General features: G+C 40.2%; 2 protein-coding genes across 3 annotated transcripts; both read left to right on the forward strand.

Moving 5' to 3' along the window:
- The first annotated feature begins 428 nt into the window (after window positions 1–428).
- On the forward strand, window positions 429–4,781 carry zdhhc11 (zDHHC palmitoyltransferase 11). 2 transcript variants are annotated; one of them, XM_083989442.1, is made up of 11 exons: window positions 429–718; window positions 1,565–1,783; window positions 2,254–2,432; window positions 2,552–2,653; window positions 2,771–2,895; window positions 2,982–3,137; window positions 3,230–3,348; window positions 3,432–3,481; window positions 3,574–3,637; window positions 3,720–3,795; window positions 4,129–4,781. In XM_083989442.1, the coding sequence occupies exons 2-11, from the start codon at window positions 1,565–1,567 to the stop codon at window positions 4,269–4,271; spliced, it is 1,233 nt and encodes a 410-aa protein (XP_083845568.1). In that variant the 5' UTR covers window positions 429–718; the 3' UTR covers window positions 4,272–4,781. The 2 variants fall into 2 exon arrangements, with proteins under 2 accessions (XP_083845568.1, XP_083845569.1); XM_083989443.1 differs by having other exon boundaries at window positions 3,577–3,637.
- Window positions 4,782–7,245: 2,464 nt separating this feature from the next.
- On the forward strand, window positions 7,246–19,048 carry tppp (tubulin polymerization promoting protein; the record flags this gene model as incomplete). Its single annotated transcript, XM_083990292.1, has 5 exons — window positions 7,246–7,334; window positions 13,413–13,493; window positions 14,122–14,457; window positions 18,576–18,729; window positions 18,821–19,048. Exons 2-5 carry the CDS (start codon window positions 13,480–13,482, stop codon window positions 19,046–19,048), a joined length of 732 nt encoding a protein of 243 aa, XP_083846418.1. The 5' UTR covers window positions 7,246–7,334; window positions 13,413–13,479.
- Window positions 19,049–20,937: the final 1,889 nt, after the last annotated feature.

Here is a 20,937-nt window from a genome sequence, read left to right on the forward strand (position 1 = left end):
AAGATGTCACAATATGTGAGGACAATGCAGGGAAACAAAAAAAAAAATCCATTTCACTGTAGACTGAGAAAGTTGAGGATGAAGGCCAACTATAAAGGAGAGCAATTGAAAGAAGAAGTGAAATGCGCATATCAGTTTGCAGTTCCTCTCATAGAAACGTTTCTATATCTCTGGTTCCTCTAACTCTCACGTGAGCAGAGGATCTTGCAGTATTCAGGGTTTTAAAAAAAAAAGTGTGAAGAAGAATTTGCACGGAATTGATTTTGACAAGACAGATGTATGCGTTATTTATTCCGTCCGTGAAGGGCCACATTAAAAAAAAGGGACCTAGGGCGTCTTGAGGAGAGCCGCACCGCGCATGCGCAGCAGCAGGACAGTTTCCATAGCGCTGGTGAGACCCGCAGAGACTCAGTGAGTTGATTCTTCAACTTCTCACTCGCGTCCTTCGTTGTCACACCCAAGGACGGTGAACCATTTTATCCATGTTTACTTTTACTTTTTTAAATCAATTTTGTCGCGTTCACCTGGCGGACTGTGCTCGTTTATGATGTAAATTGCACTTTCCCCCCTTTTTTTGTTTTGCCGCACCTGTCCGGCTGACGTGACTAATGATGGATTATCAAGCATTGGAAATCTGCGTTTCTATTTGAACAGGATCGTTTATTCATTTTTTTTAATTTATTTTTAACCCTACGGTCGCTGCCTTTCACTGGAAAAAGTAAGTAGTTCCTCGTTTAATTCAAACTTCACACACACCTGTTGTCCTGTATCTTATTGTTGACTTTATTGTTAATTTTAAACCGTGCGCTGCTTGTGAATCAAACCTAACTTAGCGTTAGCTTGTAGTTGTTAAGGAAAACAGAGACAACAAACCCAACAACCACAGACCTTTTTTCATGGCAGCCAGCCTTAAATTTGACTCATTGGCCTTTTAGCGATGAAAAACATCATCATTGGTGGCTTTTAAAAGCCCTAATATAGTTTTACTTTTAAACTAGTCTGTAGCTAATATGGTGGAGTGAGTTTTGGTACAGCTCAAGGGTTGAATCACGCTTAAAGCCAGGAGCAAAACATGTGATTACAAGGGTTTTTCACAGGACGAGATGATGCACTTGGTGTGACTTTTACCCTCGATCAGCTGTTTTCTGTAAGGTAACGTTAGGCTATGTAACATCCCCCACTTTTATTCATATGCAGTGCTGCCTTTTGTCATGTCTGAGGATGAATAACACACCACTTACCCTTATCATTGTATACACTCAGCTGCTAAGTTATTGGTCACACAAAAACCTAGCAATAAATTACATCCACATGAAGTTTAGAGAGGTTTTTATTAAGTCAATGACACAAGACACCCTAGCTAAAACGAATGCAGTCTGAGTCTAGGTCTGTGAGGATGAACAGTCACTATCATTATGCTCAACTCATTTTCCTAACTCATTTCCCCTGCAAATGTGGCTACACACACAGCTGGAGCTAGATGTGCATGTAGTAGGCTAATGTGTGAAGGTGCTGGCAGGACACACTCTACAGACTTTGTTTATTGTCTCCTTGTCCTGCCTAGATGAACTGCTTCAGCCATCGGTGGAGACGCACATCTCCCATGCAGGCCAGCAGCAGAAATGAACTGGTCTCCTCCAAACCTCCCAGGAGGAACGGATGGTCGTGGCCACCACAAGTCTTCCAAGTGATCGGCTGGTTGGTGTACAGCTACCTCGCCATAGTCAGCTTCGGCATCTACATTCCTCTTTTGCCTCTGCCGTGGAACCACGTGCTCTATTCTGTATCCTTATCACACAGCTGCAACCTTGCCGTCATTGTATCTGACTGTTAAGTGTGGGGCTTTCAGATTTGAATATGGAGCAAGTATTAGCCTCTGCTACGGGTTTGTTTGCACTGCTGGTTACAAGACAAGGATTTTGTTGTGTGTGCTTTCTGTATGGGCTCCAGTCACACCAGACGTGACTCTGTCTCTGCCTCTGTGGTCTCTATGAAGCCCAAAACACATAATCACTGGTGTTTTTGTCACATGTTGAAACGGCATGATGTCAACACACTAGTTTCTTTAACTGAGGCTTCACTCAGCTGTAAAGACAGTTGATTTCTTCAGACCCGACTTTATTTCTCACACAAAAGATCCACTTGTGTGCAGCAATTCGCATTTCTTGTACATTTACTATTCTGCACTTTACACGTGTTCCAGTATGTTTCTCTTATAATAGCGCTGTTTTCCTTGACTCTTGTTATGTTCAGCTAACGGGCATTACCTTCATTGTGCACTTTTTTACCCATATTGCAGCTGTTACCATAGACCCCGCAGATGCCAGTGTCAGGGCCAAACACAGCTACTCCAGACCAATGCCACTTTTCGACAGCACAAAGCAACGACATGTCATCCAGGACCTTCGCTGTTATCTCTGTGAAGTCAATGTGTATGTATTCGCAGCTATTGTGTTTTAATATGATCCAACTTTTTAACTGAGTTGATGCATCATTGCATCTTGTAAAAGCTGTGTTTTAATGGTGTTAACCTTCATTGACCTTCATGTAGTGGCCCCAAAGTAAAACACTGTGGCATATGCAACAAGTGTGTGGAAGACTTTGATCACCATTGCAAATGGATGAACACATGTGTGGGTGGCAGAAACTACTGGTAAGAAGACATTTTAGATGATTTCTGTGTCTGACTAGCTATATGTTCCCTATGATGTGGCTTGCTGCTGTAAAATCAAAAAAGGAATTAACATCAGGTTTTGTGTGCTTCTTTCAGGTACTTCTTTGTGGCACTAAGCTCAGCTACACTAGGTGCCTTCCTCCTTGTTGTTGTCATCTTATTCATCTTCATTCAGCATTACCTGGACCCAAGCAGTTTACGGACTGCTCCACAGTTTGGTGGTGAGTCAATCTAACTGAATAGAAATGGCCTTGTATATTTTTTTGTCATTAGCATCATTAAAAACCTTATATGTGTCTTTGTGCAGGTATGCTGGCGAATGGGACCTGGCTGGTGTTTTTACCACTAGCGCCTGTGAAGACTAGTTCAGCGGGTCTCCTTATATTAGCCTTCGTAACAGTCATGCTGAGCATTACCTGCCTGCTGCTGCTCTGCCATCTTCTGGGTTTTCACTTTTACCTTTGTGAGTCACAATTATCAAAATAGACTATTCATAATGCCCTTTTCTCCTAATTCATTAGTTCTCCCTAATTTTGTGTTCTCTTGTCAACACAGTTTATAAAGGAATAAGCACATTTGATTATGTAAAGATGCAGCGTCAAAAAGAAGCTAGAAACCGAGACACTGAAGCAGGAAAAACTAATGATGACAAAACCCATAACAAAGCCCCACAGGTGAACTTGACCTTTTACTGTCACTCTCTATCATTTGTTCATTTTATCAAGTCAGTAACAGAAACATATTTTTTCTTTCACAGAGCCAAGAGGGAACGATTGACTGTGAGCCAACACTATCCCAGAGCTCAGGGTAAAAACTAATTCCATACAGTTTTTGTTAAACTACTGTGAAAGCTAATTTTGTAAAGAAAGATGATCATGGCAGTTGTGGTTTTCCTGCAGCAGCTGCAACTTTGACAATAACGGCCCGCTCAGCAGTCGACTTTCAGAGTCCATATGTACAGAGGTAAGCATGTCCTCTTGCAGTACATCTCATTTTTCTTGCAGTAAATGGGTAAACATTAAGTAAAAATTTGTTTTTAATCTAGATGGAAAATTTCAAGAAATCAGCTGGTAAGGAGAATAGTTTTCATTATGGCACAGAAAATCCCAAAGAGAACACAAGTACGTATTTGATCTCACTCATCACTGTCTCACACATGTCTGTTTCATTTGCATAGATAGAAGAGAATAAATATTAGAAATGCTTTACAATCACCACTACTCACTGTCTACAGTAATCACATTGTGTTTCCTAGTGTTTATAGTGGAACTGTTTGAATGCATTTCAATGAGGTGTTTCTATATTTCAACTGTAAACGTATATACTGTAACATGTTTTCTATACAGATTATGGGTTTTTTGTTCATGAAGCTTGTAAATGTTCCTACAAAAGAAACATGAGCTCATGCTGTCCGTAACTAATAGGTTTCTCTTCCTTTTTCTTGTATGTAAAAGGGGAAGTGCCTATGAGTGACATCAAAGGCTGGAACCCTGATGCTGATGAACAGGCCCAGTGGCCCAGCGTGAAGTCTGCTGACAGTGTCCCTGGAGTGCAGGACCCTCTGGGCAGCTCAGTGATGACTCCAGACAGTACTTAGCTGTGACTGTTGTCTGCATGGCAGCATATCAGGATATGCTGTTTCCTGGAACTGTTTATCAAGGAGTCATGCTTCATGAAACTGAGCCACAGAATCATGGACCTGTTGTTGACATGGACAAAAAAATGTTTGGTCCCCACAGTTAAATACACAAGATGGATTTTTTTTCATCAAGTGGACATTTTATATGCAGATGGCACAGCTGTGGACCTGTTATTGTGTTTTGTTCTATTTTTATTTACGCTACATGTTTTTATGACTGAATTATTTAAAGCATTGTTTTATCACACCAACTTGCACACAGAGTCAAAGTCCACCCCTATATCCAGCTTAGCTCAACTACCCGTCAGATAGATAAAGTTCGTGTATTTTGGCATCTTCCTTAAAAGCTGAAACGTGTTACTGGAGTTTACTGAACACATTGTAAATCAGATGGGTATCAAGTGCTGTAAACCTTGTAATTTTATTTTTAGACGAAAGAGAGAGCCTCACATGCACTAACTGAATGAAGTGGAGCAGATGCTAGCTTTTTAAAATTTAAAATATGTATATTTTAAAGTCACTTTTGTTTTATGTCTGTTTTTAGCTAAAATTTAATAGTAAAGAATATAAATACACACTATTTGGTCCATTTTTCTTCTTTCTTCACCTGGATGCTTTTCATACTCACATCTGCTGAGGAAGTTAAGGGTTGTGGTGGTACATCAAAGAGAACTTAGCTGTTACTGGAACTTACTGAGGTAGGATATATATATCATATGTTTTTATATTTTATTATGTAACATGTGTAGTCAAACTCTTCAATAGTGATTTTTCTTTACTTATTCTCTCTATAGACTCCTCCGATGATTACTACCTGTGGCCTTCAACTGGTTCAAGCACTTTTTGAACAAGATTTATCAGTGAGTAATCTCAGCAAGCCTCCCTATGTCTCACAAGGCATATATTTCATATTTTGCTTTTTATAAAGTAATGCATCTATCTGTTTTATTCTATAGTGTGGCATGTGGATTGTAGCAGGGAATTCAGGTGTTTTCTGTGAGTGATTGTGCACATGTAGCTGTTACTTATTTTCACCACTAGAGGGCTGTAGACACTGGGTGGCTTGTGTTGCTAAATTGATTTTGGTTTTACTCGCCTGTTTTAGAATAATCACCTCTTTCACAATCGTCTCTTATTATTCTGGAGATTACATTTGGTACGTTTATCTCCTGTATGTTCCTATTATTGTTTGAATTACATCTTTCCAAAACTTCTATGATGTCAGAGATGGTCGGGGCTTGATGGACCTTTTTCTCAGCTGATATTTTTGACTTGGCACATTAGGAAAAAGCACAGGTGTTATTACTCAAGACTAAGAATGGATTCACTCTAGTCCCTGTTGTGGTTTTGGAGAACAAATAAGCCATTACAGTCAGTCAGCATGAACAATACTAGGCCAAACTGAATCAGCTAATGAATTTCAACCATCATTAATCATATTATTTACACCTGTGCAGTACCTGTTGTTACCAGGTTACCAGATGTGTGATGTAGTTTTTACAGGAAGGGTTTTGGTCAGCTACAGTTGATATATATACTGCACTGTATCTGCTGCTGTTTGTTTGTAAATAATGATAATCATCATCATCCCACTGATTATTTTTTCAGCCTAACAGGGAAATTGTGTGGGAGTAAAACCAAAAATGGGAGCCATTTAGCAGTAACGTTTATCAGTATGAGCTAACAAAACAAGACCACATTATGATTACACAACAAAACAAGTTGTTTAAAAAAAAGAATATCGCTTTCCCAATCCATTTATTATTGTCCATGAAAGGTTAAATGTCTGTGAGAAACACCAACAATGAAAGCCTGAGTCGGAGGAGCCAAAGGGAGCAGATATGTAGCTCTTATACACTATTCATGAAATTCCCCTCATGACACTGAGCCTCGTGACAGTGCATCTATGGTTTATTTCATAGGTAACTACTGACGTTGATCTGGACAAGATACAACAGTTTGATACATTAACAAATCCCACAGATGTTATACATGTAATTACTGCAGACTAGGTCATTATGTCTTGTTCCTTTTGGTCAATGGCGTATGGCTTTAGAAAGCTGCTGTTCAATATGATGATAGTAAAGCGACTAAACACACCCTGTCAGTGTGTGTGTGTGTGTGTGTGTGTTCAATATAACCTGCTATTAACCACACAGTGGCGCAGTTGAAGCTGTTTGAGCAGGAATATTATGTCATCGAGTGATTACACTCGGTCGAGGCTGCTGTCATCATGATGAATGCTGCCACTATTCTCAGCTCTTTCTTTTCCTCATAGGCATGCAAGTTTTAAATCTTTGAATTATATATCTATTAGCCCTGCTACTACTATATCATTTGCACCATGAACAAGGCTCTGGGGTTACATAATGTCCATCCATGTCCAGGCATTAGGCTACCACTGGTTGTGTAACACATTACTGCACTGGACACCAGAGGAGTCTGAGTCAGAGGACTGAAATATAGATATTCATCCCTTTTGAGATGATGTTTCTTATTTGTTATGATCTTGTCATATAAAGCATTGCCACAATAACAGTCCAACACACAAACAACTTAAAGACAACCACGACCAGGTTTGTTGGTATTTAGATTTTATTGGACTCACTGATGCATTTCCAACCAAACTATATGACTCACAGTCACACAGGGACCCACACTGGTTATCTATTTGTAATGAAGCTGCGCTGATCATATAGAAACCAACCACGTCCTTTGTTTACATCCTCCACCTCCGCTTCTCACGGTACCAACAAGATGCTCCGAGCTCTCTTCGCTTGTTTACCAGCGCTCCACTGATCACCGAGACACCATCTCACAGCATTCAACGACGAGGCAAGAGGAAAACAGCTCGGCGGCAGCCAATCAGCGGCCTGGTTTCTCTTCAGCATCTCATAGAGACTGAGCCATCGGGCAGAGTTGAGCCCAGGCAGAAGCGTCGAGGAAGGAGACTTGAAGGCAGCGCGACGCGCAATTATGGTTTTGTGAGATTTGCAAGGAGGTGGAGGATTTCGTCACCAGGTGATTAAAAACAGAATTTGGCTTGATTTTTTTTTTTATTAGTAGGAGTTTGTCTCATAGTAGATCCACACTGTGCCAAGAAATAAGATTTTGATGACTTGATGTCAGATATAGCCTACATTCAGATGATTTCCCAAAGGTATGGTTCAGTTTTTGTGTCTGTGCTTGCTTCCTTACGGATTTCTGCATTATGAGATGCTGTTTTAAGGCATTTGCTGCATGCGTTGTCAATGAGTAGAATCGAGAGGGTTTTTTACCTAGTGCCATGTCCTGCATTGGCAGACATGCACCAGGAGCTGACAATAACAAACTGATCACGTGGACTCTGTGTGAAGTCTGTGGAGCGTTTGCAAGTTTATGTAACACGTTGCGTTCAAGAAATACGCTCAGTGGCAGTTGATCAGGGAGCTGCCTTCCTACATTAACTTGAGCTTTCCCTCTTGTTTACCTTTTAAATGCGGACTCGAGGAGAGCCAGAGAGAACGGTGCTCCATTAAGCACCTATTGGTCAGGGGGAATGATTGACAATGCATTTGGCCTGTGGCTGCAGCCCTTGTGCCAAAGCTGTTGGGTTACATGGAGGCAGTTACATAATTATGCATGAAAAAAAAAGTGTGACCTTTATTAGTTTACCGATGCTCTGACAGCTACTCATTAATTAAGATATGATGAGTTTTACAAAACAAAAAAGAGACAAATGAGGCATATGCAGCTTATGAGTACAACATGTACTGGACAGATATAAATAAACATGATGCAATCTGATTGGTTAATTGCAAGTAAACAAGCTGCTGCTAAAAAAAATACTTTGGATTCGGTTGTGACAGAGGTAAAGCATTATGATGTGTGAAGTGCTACAAAGAGACACTGTACCTCCACCATAAGGGAGGCAATATGTTTATTTCCTCTCAGCAAGGCTCTGTAGCAGCATCCTCCCCAGGTTGAATTAGATATGCATGACAAGAAGTGTTTGTCCCAGATTTCACTGTTCTACTGGTCCAAGAGCCTTTGGGTCCTGTCATCAACAATTAACCTCGAGAGTGTAAATTATCGCATTTTGTTTGTGATGATGACTCAAATTCAGGTCAGGTTTACAAAATAAAACTAAATTGCTTTTGAGGCAATTTGAAGTGTTGTAGTCTGATGGCTTTTTCTTTAAAACTCAAAGCTGAGGAGGAGAATCATTTCCTTATGTTGACCTTAAGATTTGGATATAACTGCAACTACGTGTTTCATTTTTCTCATTTAAGTGTTGAGACATTAAGTGGTGTTTCCATTACAAAGACTGAGTTCTATCATTTATTAATTAAGTGAGACATTATACAACACTGTCTGCCCTCGAAAAAAAAAAAAAAAAAACTGGGCTCCACTCGAAGCTAATTTGTTGTTGGCTCAACAGGCCCTCTCTCCATCTGAGCCACGTCAGGGACATTTCTGCTCCATCTTGGCATCATGTGTGTGGCTCTCAAATGTGGGGTTGCATGAGGACCCCTGCGCTTCCTTTACACTGCCTTATACCTCTATTTGGCTTGTTGCTGCTGCTGCCAACAATAACTGCTGTACCTTGTTTCGAACATCTTGTTTTTCTACAGCACAGTGCTTGCCAAGATCTTTGACTCACAGAGCAGTTTAAAGAGTTTAGGGAGGCGAGGACTGACGGAGATGGCGTGCTGGTGACCTCAGCATACTGATGTCATGCCCTCTCTCTCCCTGTATCTTTGGGGAGAGAGTTAGGGTGGAGGACAGTGGCCAAACTGGGAAATGTTTAAGAGGTTGTTTTTAGTGTTCGTGTGTCAGGTGGTACAGTGCTGAGTCCACGTTAAAGGTCACAGCTGGTATCATTCTGTATTTCTGTTATTGTTATGAGAAGGCTAAAACTAATACTATGTGTATCTGTCCATCTTCTTTAACTTTCCTCGGCCTGTGGCCCTCAAAGCCCATCGATTCCTACAAAAGATTCTAGAGTTTGATCTTAGTTTCATTTCAAAAATGAGTATTGTAGTTTCGAGCAAACATTACTCATACGTAAGTAAACGGGACATTTGTTTTGGGAATGTGTTAGGAGTAACACACCCTTGGCACAATAGAGAGTATTTACAATTCATATGTACAGTAAATATACTTTGGCATTCTGCCTTCATTAGATAGTCTACAGTGGAAATGCAAAGAGAGGCATGGCGCATGGATAAGTCACAACTCATTATGATTGTGATTTAAACATGTTGTGATATCCTATGCTATAACATTGTGATTCATTGGGATTTACCATCATTTTGCAACTGAAAATTATGACCTGAAAATAGACTGACCAACACAGTTGTAAAAAAAAAAATACTCTAGTATTCCAGTTCTACAAACTTCAATTTGTTTCTGCAATTTCTTTGATGATGAAAGATTGATACATGGCAACATGAATTGATACAATATTGCGTTACTATGCTGTACCATTTTTTTCCCCAACAACTATTTAATATCAGTCTTTGTCAGTAAATGACAGTTAAATATGCAAATGGGAGGTTGAATGTTTGTTCTTTTAAATGGGAATTTTGAATATTGCATCTGATCTACATTGCTCAGTGGTGCTTGCTCCATAAATTAGTGTACAGTGTGCAGCCTGGCAGTAAGCCGGCAGACACGATGCACTATATTTGATGTAGATCTGTCCTGAACAGACTGTGTGTGCATGTGTGTGTGTGTGGGGGGGGTGATGCTCTCTGCGTTATGTTTATGATTGACTGACACAGTCATATTTCGGAACAGCTGCCTGGCAACGACGCTGATCTAGATCACAAGCTGGGATCTTTGCATGACCACTCAACGTGATGGCATGATGGAGGAGTTAGGCCACTGTTTGTCTCTCTCTCTCTCTCTCTCTCTCTCTCTCTCTCTCTCTCTCTCTCTCTCTCTCTCTCTCTCTCTCTCTCTCTCTCTCTCTCTCTCTCTCTCTCTCTCTCTCTCTCTCTCTCCTCTCACCACTCTCGCATCACGTCACTCTGGCAACAGTGTCATCACTTTGTGACTTAAATGTTGAACGCCATCTGCCAAAACGGTAGTCAAACACAAAATGTTTTGGGGGTGTTTCGGGGGTGCAGGTTGTCCACTCTCTGATCCCCTCCCTTGAGAATGAATGGAACGTTCCAGCCGTGGCAGCGTATTGTTGCTATGAATAGATCCAGTTCAAAATGGGTCAATTTATAGTTAAAGCACTCATCTGTACAGTGTATTGCCAGAAGGCGAGTGTGTGTAAGCATGCTGTCATCCAGTCACAGATTTGTCTCTGGAGATCTGCCCTTAACCAAATGGCTTCTTGTGTGTATGTGGCAGAAAAACTGGGGCAGAAAAAACACACAACACAAAAATGTTCTAAAATGATTGTTGAATTTGTCTTATTATTGTTGGGATCAAGATATATATATATAGTTTTGAATTACATGTATCATTGTACATTTTACAATGTTTCGGCTATTATTTCAGTATGTATACTCACACAAATATGTGGCCAAATTGTGTTCTTTCCGTACTATAATGGTCATAAAACAGTCTGTTATTTCCTTTAATCTCAGTATGTCTTCTACAGGCCACTGCATTCAGCACGGTGTTAATGACCTCTCTTTTATGTATTGAACATAATGTGTTTGAGGAGGCTTGTTGTACTGAGGACTTGAAACTACTGACTATAAATTGGAGGAGAGTGAAAAGGCCTCTTTGTTTTACATAGATTTTACTGCTGTCACTGACAGACAAAGAAAAACACGTGGCGCCTAGTTAGTCTACTGAAAGGATGTTTAAAATACGAAGGAACCTCAGTGTGGGCATCACAGGAAGCTACCGTACACAGCAACGTCAACACATTCATCACAAAAAAACACACACAGCAGGTTTGAATGTATCAGTGCTGTGATAACACACAATAACTGCATCTTTAAACAAGTAAATCATTACACTTGATGAAACACTTAATTAAAAAAATAAACAAAGCTGTATGATGATCTAACCATATAAATATTATTATATAACCTGTTAAAATATTTGTATTTCCATGTCGTCTGGAAATTGGCAGTGATATAATAGAATAAAACTACAACTCAATGCAAAAAAATCCAATCACAGATTGATTTGAGTCAATTGTTGATCAAATTCATCACATAAATACTACTGAATGAAATGAAATAAGTATTTTATAACTGTTTATTTATTGAAATCCCTCAAATCACAAGTTACTGATTAAAATGTCAATACATTTAAACCAGAGCAGTGAACCAGGGAAAATTAAACTAACATTTATAACAAGTAATCAATCACAGCCTACCTATAGTATAATACTGCAAATGTAAACACACAGACACTGAAAAAAGACACAGTTATAAATATTGATCCTGAGACTTTAAGTGTCACTATAATATTATTCATCTTATAATTGTGTTTATTTGGCAAATTGATCTGAAATTGTAGACCTGCAAATTGATCTCTTTGACATATCTCCTGTATGACCTCATTGCAATGGCTTCCTTGTGTATGAAGACCACTTTAAAGAATGTTAACTACTATGAAAAATGAGAGTGGGCTAGATAGATTTAGGTTACCCCCCCCCCCCCCCCCCCCCCCCCAGCACATAAACACACTTTATGGATTTCACTGATGATAGATGCAGCCTCAGCAACCTCAGCTACTCTCCATCTCAATTGTCTTGGCCCGGGTCCTCGATGACATATGACTGCAGAAACCCCTGCCATCAATAGTGGCACTCTGCGATGTCACCATGCGTGTATGTGTGAAGACATGGGCATGGGTCAGACAGAGAAGCCACGAGCAATGGACAATGGGTTCCCAGTGTGTGTAGCTCTGAATGCCATTATTCATACAGATTAATAATCTCCCCTTTTTTTGTCCCAAGAATTGACACACCGATTATAATGGCTATATGCAGTGTCAATCTTGGGAGTGGGACTTTTGTTCCCACTTAAGTGGCGACTGTACTTGGGAAGGTCTCAATTGTGGTTGCTGGCCACAGGGCCGTGGAAACAAAACCCTTCACTTTACATGGTGCCACTGGGGGTGAGTGAAAGAACTTTATTGCTGACTTGGGGGACTGGCTTGAAACTTTGCTAGCTGGAGCAGATGATATAGTTCACCATGGGACCCGGCATGTCTCTCTGCTTTGCATCTTCTTTGTATCTGTTTTAACAGCAGCGAATATAACGACTGGCAAATAGTTTTAGAGACTTTATTGGGGTGTACTTTGCCATGGCAACGCACGTCCTTTAACAGTGCTGAGCTGAGTATGGGAACAGCTGAAAGGTGAGCAGAGAACCATCACTTTTTACAAATATATACCCAGGGCTGCATTATCTTAAAAGGGGAAATTAAATGGGCTTTTCTTGCTATTTTGTGTGATAGTAATTTGACTTTTCTGCTTCTACCCAAATGAACATTGACTAAACTAACTCCTTCAGATATGATTCAAGTGTGAGGCTGGGTGGAGAAGGTGTTATCCTGTTGCTCTGCACGCACAGATGCAAATCTGGATCGTGATGTGTTTAGAGAGGAATCCCTCCCCACTGAGTGAATGAAATCATCCAAAGCAAAAATAATACGATTGTAATAATCTTTATTTATAGAGCACTTTTCTAATCCAATGTTACAAAGTGCCTCACACCAGACAACAACTTCAGAACAAGCAGATTGTTGCACAGCGAACACAATGATAACAACAAAGAGTAACTTTAATACAGATGCTATCTGGGGGGTAATTTTGAGTTAATGATGACTGAGGTGACTTTAATCTTGTTCCTTTTAGAGTTGTGGCTGTTATTCACGATTTTGACAGGTTACCTTGAATGCATCACTGTCTGTTTGTGTGTGCCAGACTGGATTAGACATCGTCTCATTATTAATGGGGTTTATATTGGAGCATGATTAAAGAGTGAAGAACACAAGTAGCATATTGTACTTTTTTATTACTGATGCTTTTTAATTGCCTTGATTTATTCTCTCCTCTGTCTCGCTCCTTCTTCACACTCACATGTGAACTGACTCCTCCTCTAACTTATTCACCTGTGCTCTCATCTTGTCCCACAGCACAAAGAGAAATCAAAAGTCGGCTAACCCAAGCACTGCGCAGAGGGAACCACATTCCTGCACAAGCATGGCAGACCAGAAGTAAGTTTTCAAAGTCATCTACAACACGAGAGCCTTCACCTTGCATTTTGTGCGTTAGGTCAAATACTCATCTGCTCTCTTGGTTCTTGATTTGTATGCCTTTGAATTCCACAGAGATCTATTTATATCCTTCACCGCTGTGCCAGAACACATAACACATCTGCCCATTCACAGGCAATATGAGCACAGAAACACACCTCTGGAGAGTCTAATCTTGCCTGTATCACAGACATAGGCGTACAAAAAAGTGCAGCTAGAGATGAATTAACAAGCTGTGTCTTGACCTTAAGGCATGATGGACTGATGGATTTCTGTAGAAGTGTTTGTCTACTGCAAGTCTTGCAAAACAATGTGAGATCTGATACATTTCCGATAAAAAACCCTCTTCCTTCCTGGTGTGCAGACAGTGATTAAACGTTTTTGTTTTGAATCTGTTGATTTTCCTGTAAATCTCACAGGCAGCCAGTGGTCATTATGACACAGTGACTGAAGAGATATTTTACAGGCATGTTGAACTGTGAATATTTAGACATATGGTTTAAAGGAGTAGGTGTCGTGCATGTATTACATTTTCAATTATATTACTTTGATAAAAGTTCAGATGATGTTGTAACTGTTTCCCTCTCAGAGACAACGTAAATGACTTTAAAGTCCAGACGGCCAAGCATCCCAACGTCGGCTCGGCCCCTCTGCGGCCACACAGCGAACAGTCTAAAGACCGAGCATCCAAAAGGCTTTCGTCTGAGTCTAATGGGACCAGTGAAGGAGGTGTGGGTTCGTCCACACCAGTGGAGGTGACCGCTTTGGAAGAGTCATTTAAGCGCTTCGCCATCCACGGTGACACTCGTGCTACTGGCAAGGACCTGCACGGCAAGAACTGGTCCAAACTCTGCAAGGACTGCGGTGTGATCGATGGCAAGAACATCACCCTCACTGATGTGGACATCGTCTTCAGCAAAGTCAAGTAAGGAAGGCATCAGCTGTGTTGTTTTCTACAGACTTAATATTGTGAAACAATTTCAGCCTGTCTGGGGTTTTTACCTTTCGTTAATCTGTCATCATGAGCTCCCAGCTATGATCTAGCAAGCGGCGTGCCACGACAAGACTGTGACCTTTTACCATATTATGTTCCAGTTGTGTTGTAGTGGCAGAGATGACTAAGGTAATCACTGAGATCAGCAAAGCTCAAAAGGTCACCAACGTTGAGCATTATTGTAGCAAACAAAAAAATGTCTCAGAGATGCATTGTGGGTATGAAGGAAAACAGTTGTTCATTGAGTCATTAGCATCTGTAGAGGTAAATCACTGAAAAAAACTGTCAGAGGGAAGGACCAATGAAAACCAAAGTAGCATTTTCTTGCAATTCAGTAGCCTATCATGTTTCTTGGGCAATATTGCCATTATTTCTTTAATTAAGTTAGCGGTGCTAGCTTGATATTGTTCACTGGAAACAGCAGCCAGAGCAAGAGGCCAGTGCGACTCAACTTGTTTCTCCTCAGGCCACAATGATTCATCCATAACTGCTTGATTTAAGTGAAGGAGAGTCTAATAATAAGCCATGACCTCAATATCATTTCACCAAAGGAGGAAACCTTTCATCTGTACAGCTGTATTTATTTTTTACCAAGCATAGGCCTACTGAGTGTCTGCACAACCTTTATGTGCTGATAACACATTGACAGCTGAGGGTAGATATCTTCCACACCAAATTAAATATTAGCATTGTTATAGTATCGCTCACATGGAGTGTGGTTCATACTGTTCCCCTCTTCAGTGCCACATAATAAAGATGATGTAAGAGAGGACAGGGCTTTTACAATGCAGGTTTGCGCATGGATAGTTCAGAGATCTTCATTCATACACGAAACAGCTTTGAAGTTTTTTTTTTTTTTTTTTAGCCTGTTTGAATAGTGTGAATAAAAAATGATTCTGCTAGACAGCACCAGAATAGAGGAAAATGGCTGGAAGCCACTCATCGTCATGTCCTGCTTCAGGAGAGGTTGCTTGAGAATCTCACACTGATTTAGTGGATTTTCCATCTTCTGCTGATATGTAACCAAAGTTCAATCTCAGTCATTTTGTGTACACACTTAACATACAAGAGATTCCAGAAATGACTTTTACTGATATTTTCAGCTTGAGACGTTTGTTCTTTTCCTGTGTTTAGGAAAGATACAATATTTCAAAGAGCTCAGTAAAAAACTAGGATTAACTACTTACTGACTTCTGCTGCAACAAATGCCGTTGGATTAACTAAAATGACATTGTATTTTCATTTGTCATATCTTGCATAGCAAGAATAAACATGAATAGGTGATTCATCTCCTAAAGCAGGTTACAAGGGACACAACACGCAGCGGCAGGATTCAGTTCTCAGTTAAAGCCTCACATACAGTATTTGGCCAGGTTTATTCATGCATGTTTATAATAAAGCAAAAAATGAGCAATAGCTAGTTGTCTACAGAGGTAGTCCTGTCATGATTGGTATACTTTTTTGTGGACATTCCCACTCCATGAAAATAAGAAACTTAGCCAAGACAGTGCCCTTAGAGCAGTGTTGAGTCAGGACCCCATGGGGTTGCCTGAAATGTAGTAGGCCTAATTAATAATTTTTTTTTTAACTAATCCTTATTCCCTTTAAAATTATGATTAAAAACACCAAACACAATATACTATATTATATACTATACTATATTTGATACTGCAACTTTCTTGAATATAAATCGAGTTCAAATAAAATGCAGAATATAAAAATATCTGAGCTTGTGCATCTTGATTGACGGCCGTGATCGCGGGGTCGCCAGAAATTTGTGATGTCAAAATGGGGTCATGAGTCAAAAAAGGTTGGGAACCACTGCCTCAGAGGATATAGAGGTTTTCTAGTGTTTCTGGATAAGCATCCAAACATGGCATCATTATTTCAGACATCACTTCTTACAGCTAAATGGAAAACTTTATTTACATTTGTACATAGCCAAAGCAGAATCCTCGCCTTTTTGGACTTTTGAGTCACCCACATCAACACCCTCTAAGTTGGCATGGCAATGGGTGTTCATGTTTACTGCACTGAACATTTTTTCTTGGCAAGAAAAGAGAAGTGAGCTGTGTGATTTAAGCTTGTTTACATCCTGCACTATTGGTGTGCAATATTTACTTTTTATATTTTTTATATTTAGACATTTAAGTGAAAGATTTATGCTCCCTGTCTTTTCACATATGCTTTCAGTGGTGGATCTGTGCAGTGTTGTGCACACATTAGGTCCTTGAATGTGTGTTTGCCAGCATAGTTTGTCGGCTTTGTCGTCTAAGCCAGCAAGCTCTAATCAGGGTCCCAGATAGACCAGCATGCATTGTGAACCAGCCACACAGAGGAGGATGGTACAGGATAATATGAGTCTGTGGTGTGTGTACACTTCGGAGGCAGCCACAGGATAAAACGGAGGTAGGCTAGAAGGTGGGGGAAGGGCTCGTTTTCATGTAGTTTGTGACTCCAGGCATGACTGAACCAGGGAGCGCTGCCATGCCAGAGATGCAGATCTCCTCTTTCCCTTTAATCAGTGTCAAACCTCTTTGCTTGCACACGAAAAATTAAACATCTTAATGAGCACTGGCTAATGACAGCATGGCTGAATTAACCCTTATTTACTGTGGGTATGGAGGTCTGCTGCACCACAGCAAGTCTCTGCTGTGCTGCCTGCTCAGAGCCAGAACACCACAGCTAAATATAAAGTATGGTCGAAGTAGAAATCTGGCGTGGGCTAATTAATTATGAGCATGATCTTATGGTGGCTTCATTTTTCTAGGCTTTGGTTGAGTTTCCTCATCACTGAACATGATGATTGTAGGCGATATAGGTGCATTTTTGCATGAAACAAATCTATTCAACTACTGTGTCAGATCCATATGGCTCATGCACTTCAGATGGTTTGACTATGTAAATAAACAGTGGGTCGGCTACTGCAGTAATCCACACTAAGATAATGTTCCACTCGCCCTCTGACCTTTGTCCTTTTTAACCTCTTCGCAGCCTCAGATTCACTGTTTACACAGGAACATTACGCAGGTTAACCATTTGTCTACTTTGGGGAATTTAATAGCTCAGGGTGGACAGATTTGTAGAGGATTCACAGCTATCTGCCTTGGACAGGCAGCAGCTGGAAGTCCAGTTTCCCCTCTGACAATAGACAGCATGGAACAGGCGCAGAGGAATGGAGCTCTCATATGTTCAGCACTGATGGATCGCCCAAACAAAAGCGGTCACTGGATGAGTCAAATTAATAATAAACCTAAACGTGCCTGTTTACTGTAGCTTGTTGCTATGACAGCAGGTTGCCCGGGGAGACTCCAAGGTTTATAGGGTGTTGTTTAGGTGATTTATCACCACGGCAATGACTGTTTGTGTTTGTGTTACTATGCACTTTTAAGTTGAAGTGAAACAGATGGGCAGATAGACAACTAGAGCACAATCAGAAGGGGAATGATTGAAGATGATGATGATCCATGGCATGGTGTTATCAGTGGTTACAACAACTTGAACTTACAAATGAGAACGCAGCACTTCACATTCACAGCAGGCACTTGGCTGGACTGAGCAGGTCTAAATGTGCCTGAAATTAAGCACGTTGGGACTCTGGGGCCCTGAGCTCTGCAGCTGAACTATACAGCTGCTGAACACAATATGATCCATAATATGAGGAGACAGTCACGTATATACAGCCCACAGCTGTGTATCCAAGTCTGTGGAGTTGCTCGGACGACAGCTTAGTACCGAGACACACTGGGAGACGAGACCCAAACAGTAAAAGTTTTCACATTGTTTACCTCAGCAGGATACCATCTCCATGCTGTCTTACATCTGCCATGCTGAAGTGATCACACATGGCTGTGTGTACACTACTGCCTGCAATTGTTTTATGCTTTCAAACTGTGCTGAGAGGCTGTAGAAAAGACCTGCTGATAAAGCACACCTAAATACATTATTTTTTGTCCCCGGGGCCTCAGCTGTGGAGATGTGTTTTTGGGTTTTGTGTGTGCTATACTAAAACATTTAACATTTAACCTTCTTTTCCACCCACATTTCAGGAAGAAATCCAGTCGCACCATCACATATGACGAGTTCAAGGCTGCACTGGGAGAGTTGGCCAGGAAGAAATATAAAGAGAAGACTGGAGAGGAAGCCGAGGCCGAGGTCTTCAAGCTGATCGAAGGGAAGGGTCCTATAATTGCAGGAGTCACGGTAAGACACGAGACGTGAATAATGCTGATGTCATGTCCATCTTACCAACCATCATGGATTAAACTGAAATGTTTTGCAAACATCCTCACAGAGAGCCGTGGCTTCCCCGACAGTGAGCCGCCTTACAGACCCCACCAAGTTTACAGGATCACACAAGGAGCGCTTCGACGGCACCGGTCGCGGGAAGGGTAAGGCGGGACGAGTAGACATAGTTGACACTTCCGGATACGTCTCGGGATACAAACATCAAGGGTCATACGAAAAGAAAGTCACTAAATCCCCTGGGGCCAAACCATGTGAGGGCGACATGAGCAAATAAACATTTGATCAACTACGAGGATAATTTTCTATTAAAAAAAAGAGTACTCAATGAAAGCACAAAAGAATAGGATTGCATTGTATTTTCCCAACCATCTATTTTGTGTGTGTGTGCATGAGAGAGAGATGTTTTTGAGTTCCTCTCTTTGTCAAGTGTGAGAACTGGAAAACTGTTTACATCTATTTTTACAAAGTCATCACCAGCTGGTACATTCCTGTCTGATAGCAAATTACTGCCAAACACTGAAGAGAACAAATGAGAGAAACTGTTATGCTATCAATATTGCAGCTTTGTTGTTATGGTAGGGCCTTATGATATTTATTAAGCACAATGAACAACAACATGCCAAGAAAAACAAAAGTGGGACAACGGTTCGAAGAGTTGACAATGTTGCACTTTTCAATGGAAACTTTCCTACCCCCATATTTAGCTGATGAAATGCATTTTTAATTTGTTTTTGCAGCATTTCAGTGATAATTGGCACACATTTCTGACATAGATATTATCAGTGTTCATTTCTTTTGAAAAACAGCTGTTATTTCCATTTTGCGTTAATGGTCTGTCTGCCATCTTCATTGTCAGCCATTGTTAAGTCTTTATAATTATCTGCTGTTGATTTTGGATTTTCAAAAGCTCACACTGTCATCTGCATAATTTGCCTTCAGCTCAAACCAAGAAAGATACTATACGTCTACTACGAGTTTTGTCAACTTGATGTAATTTTTCTTTTCTTTGTGTCTTTTTTTTCTTTTGTTGTCAGATTGAACATTTTTGACCTCTTCCATATTTGCTTGCTTTTGTGAATATGAAAAATATAGAAAACAAAAGTCACACCATTCAAGTAATTTAAAATGGTCTGCTTATGATATTTAAAATATTAATTTAATAGAAGTTTTCTATTCTATCTTACACTGTTTCACAAACCATTTTGCCAACATTTCTTTCTGAATATTGAATTGGTGAATTTAGTTAAAGGAAGCTCCAACCACAGTAGATGAGCTCAGTTGTAGAAGATTGTATTTTTAACATTTTACTTATATTGTTACTTCCTCATCAGATTTCTATACAGTAGTTCTAATATATTGTGGTAAGATTGTGTATATTCTAAAACATTATGGCCACATGGCTTAATTTATGACACTGGTTTCCTGTGTTTTTGTTTCTCCTATATTGCTGTACTTTGTGCATGTTGTGTATATTGCATTTGATTCAGAAGCATATAGGTAGGAGTTTGTCATATCTTATCTGAACTGCTGTGCCTGCTGTGAGGACAGACTACTGGACTGACTTAATTATTTTCTTGCTAAAAATATATTAAGTGATGATACTGTCGCATCATGATAAAATCTTGTGTTGCTTGAAATCAATATGTATCAACGTGTACATGTACAAACTAAGTCAGCTACCCTATAATACTACTATACTTGTCTATTGATAAAGATTTAGAGTACCTGTTTGTGTGGTACTGTCATCCAAGGCACAAAGTCAACTAAACAAAAGCAGGGTTTTACTGTTTTATCTTGACATACTGCATCCTACATGAGATAAACGGAAAATTGCAAGTAATATACTTTTATAGAACAATATTTTTTCAACATTAGTGACAGTGTTTTACTGCATTTGTCACACACACACAAACACACACACTACCCGTAGCCTCAGCCGATTAGGAATCTCGCATCCAGTGCAAAACTAGCAACTATCAGTGTGTCAGTTTTTGTCTGCTGCAGTAGCTTGGGTGTGATCTGTTTTCTGTGCTTAATGCCAAATACTGTGCACCTTTTAATGTGGAGGAACAATATTGTCTTTTTTTTTTCAAATAACTTACTTTTAATGTTCTATTGTGCTCTGGTGCATGCAGCGTGTTTTGTTCTCGTTCTTTAGATCTC

Source organism: Trachurus trachurus, assembly GCF_905171665.1.
Source record: "Trachurus trachurus genome assembly, chromosome: 16".
Classification (NCBI taxonomy): domain Eukaryota; kingdom Metazoa; phylum Chordata; class Actinopteri; order Carangiformes; family Carangidae; genus Trachurus; species Trachurus trachurus.

Bases quoted from the DNA above. Each gene is read 5' to 3' on its own strand.
- zdhhc11 (XM_083989442.1), top strand. From the start codon at position 1,565: ATGAACTGCTTCAGCCATCGGTGGAGACGCACATCTCCCATGCAGGCC. The intron at 2,654-2,770 runs GTAAGAAGACAT...TGCTTCTTTCAG, and splicing joins GTGGGTGGCAGAAACTACTG to GTACTTCTTTGTGGCACTAA. The intron at 3,796-4,128 runs GTACGTATTTGA...TGTATGTAAAAG, and splicing joins AAATCCCAAAGAGAACACAA to GGGAAGTGCCTATGAGTGAC.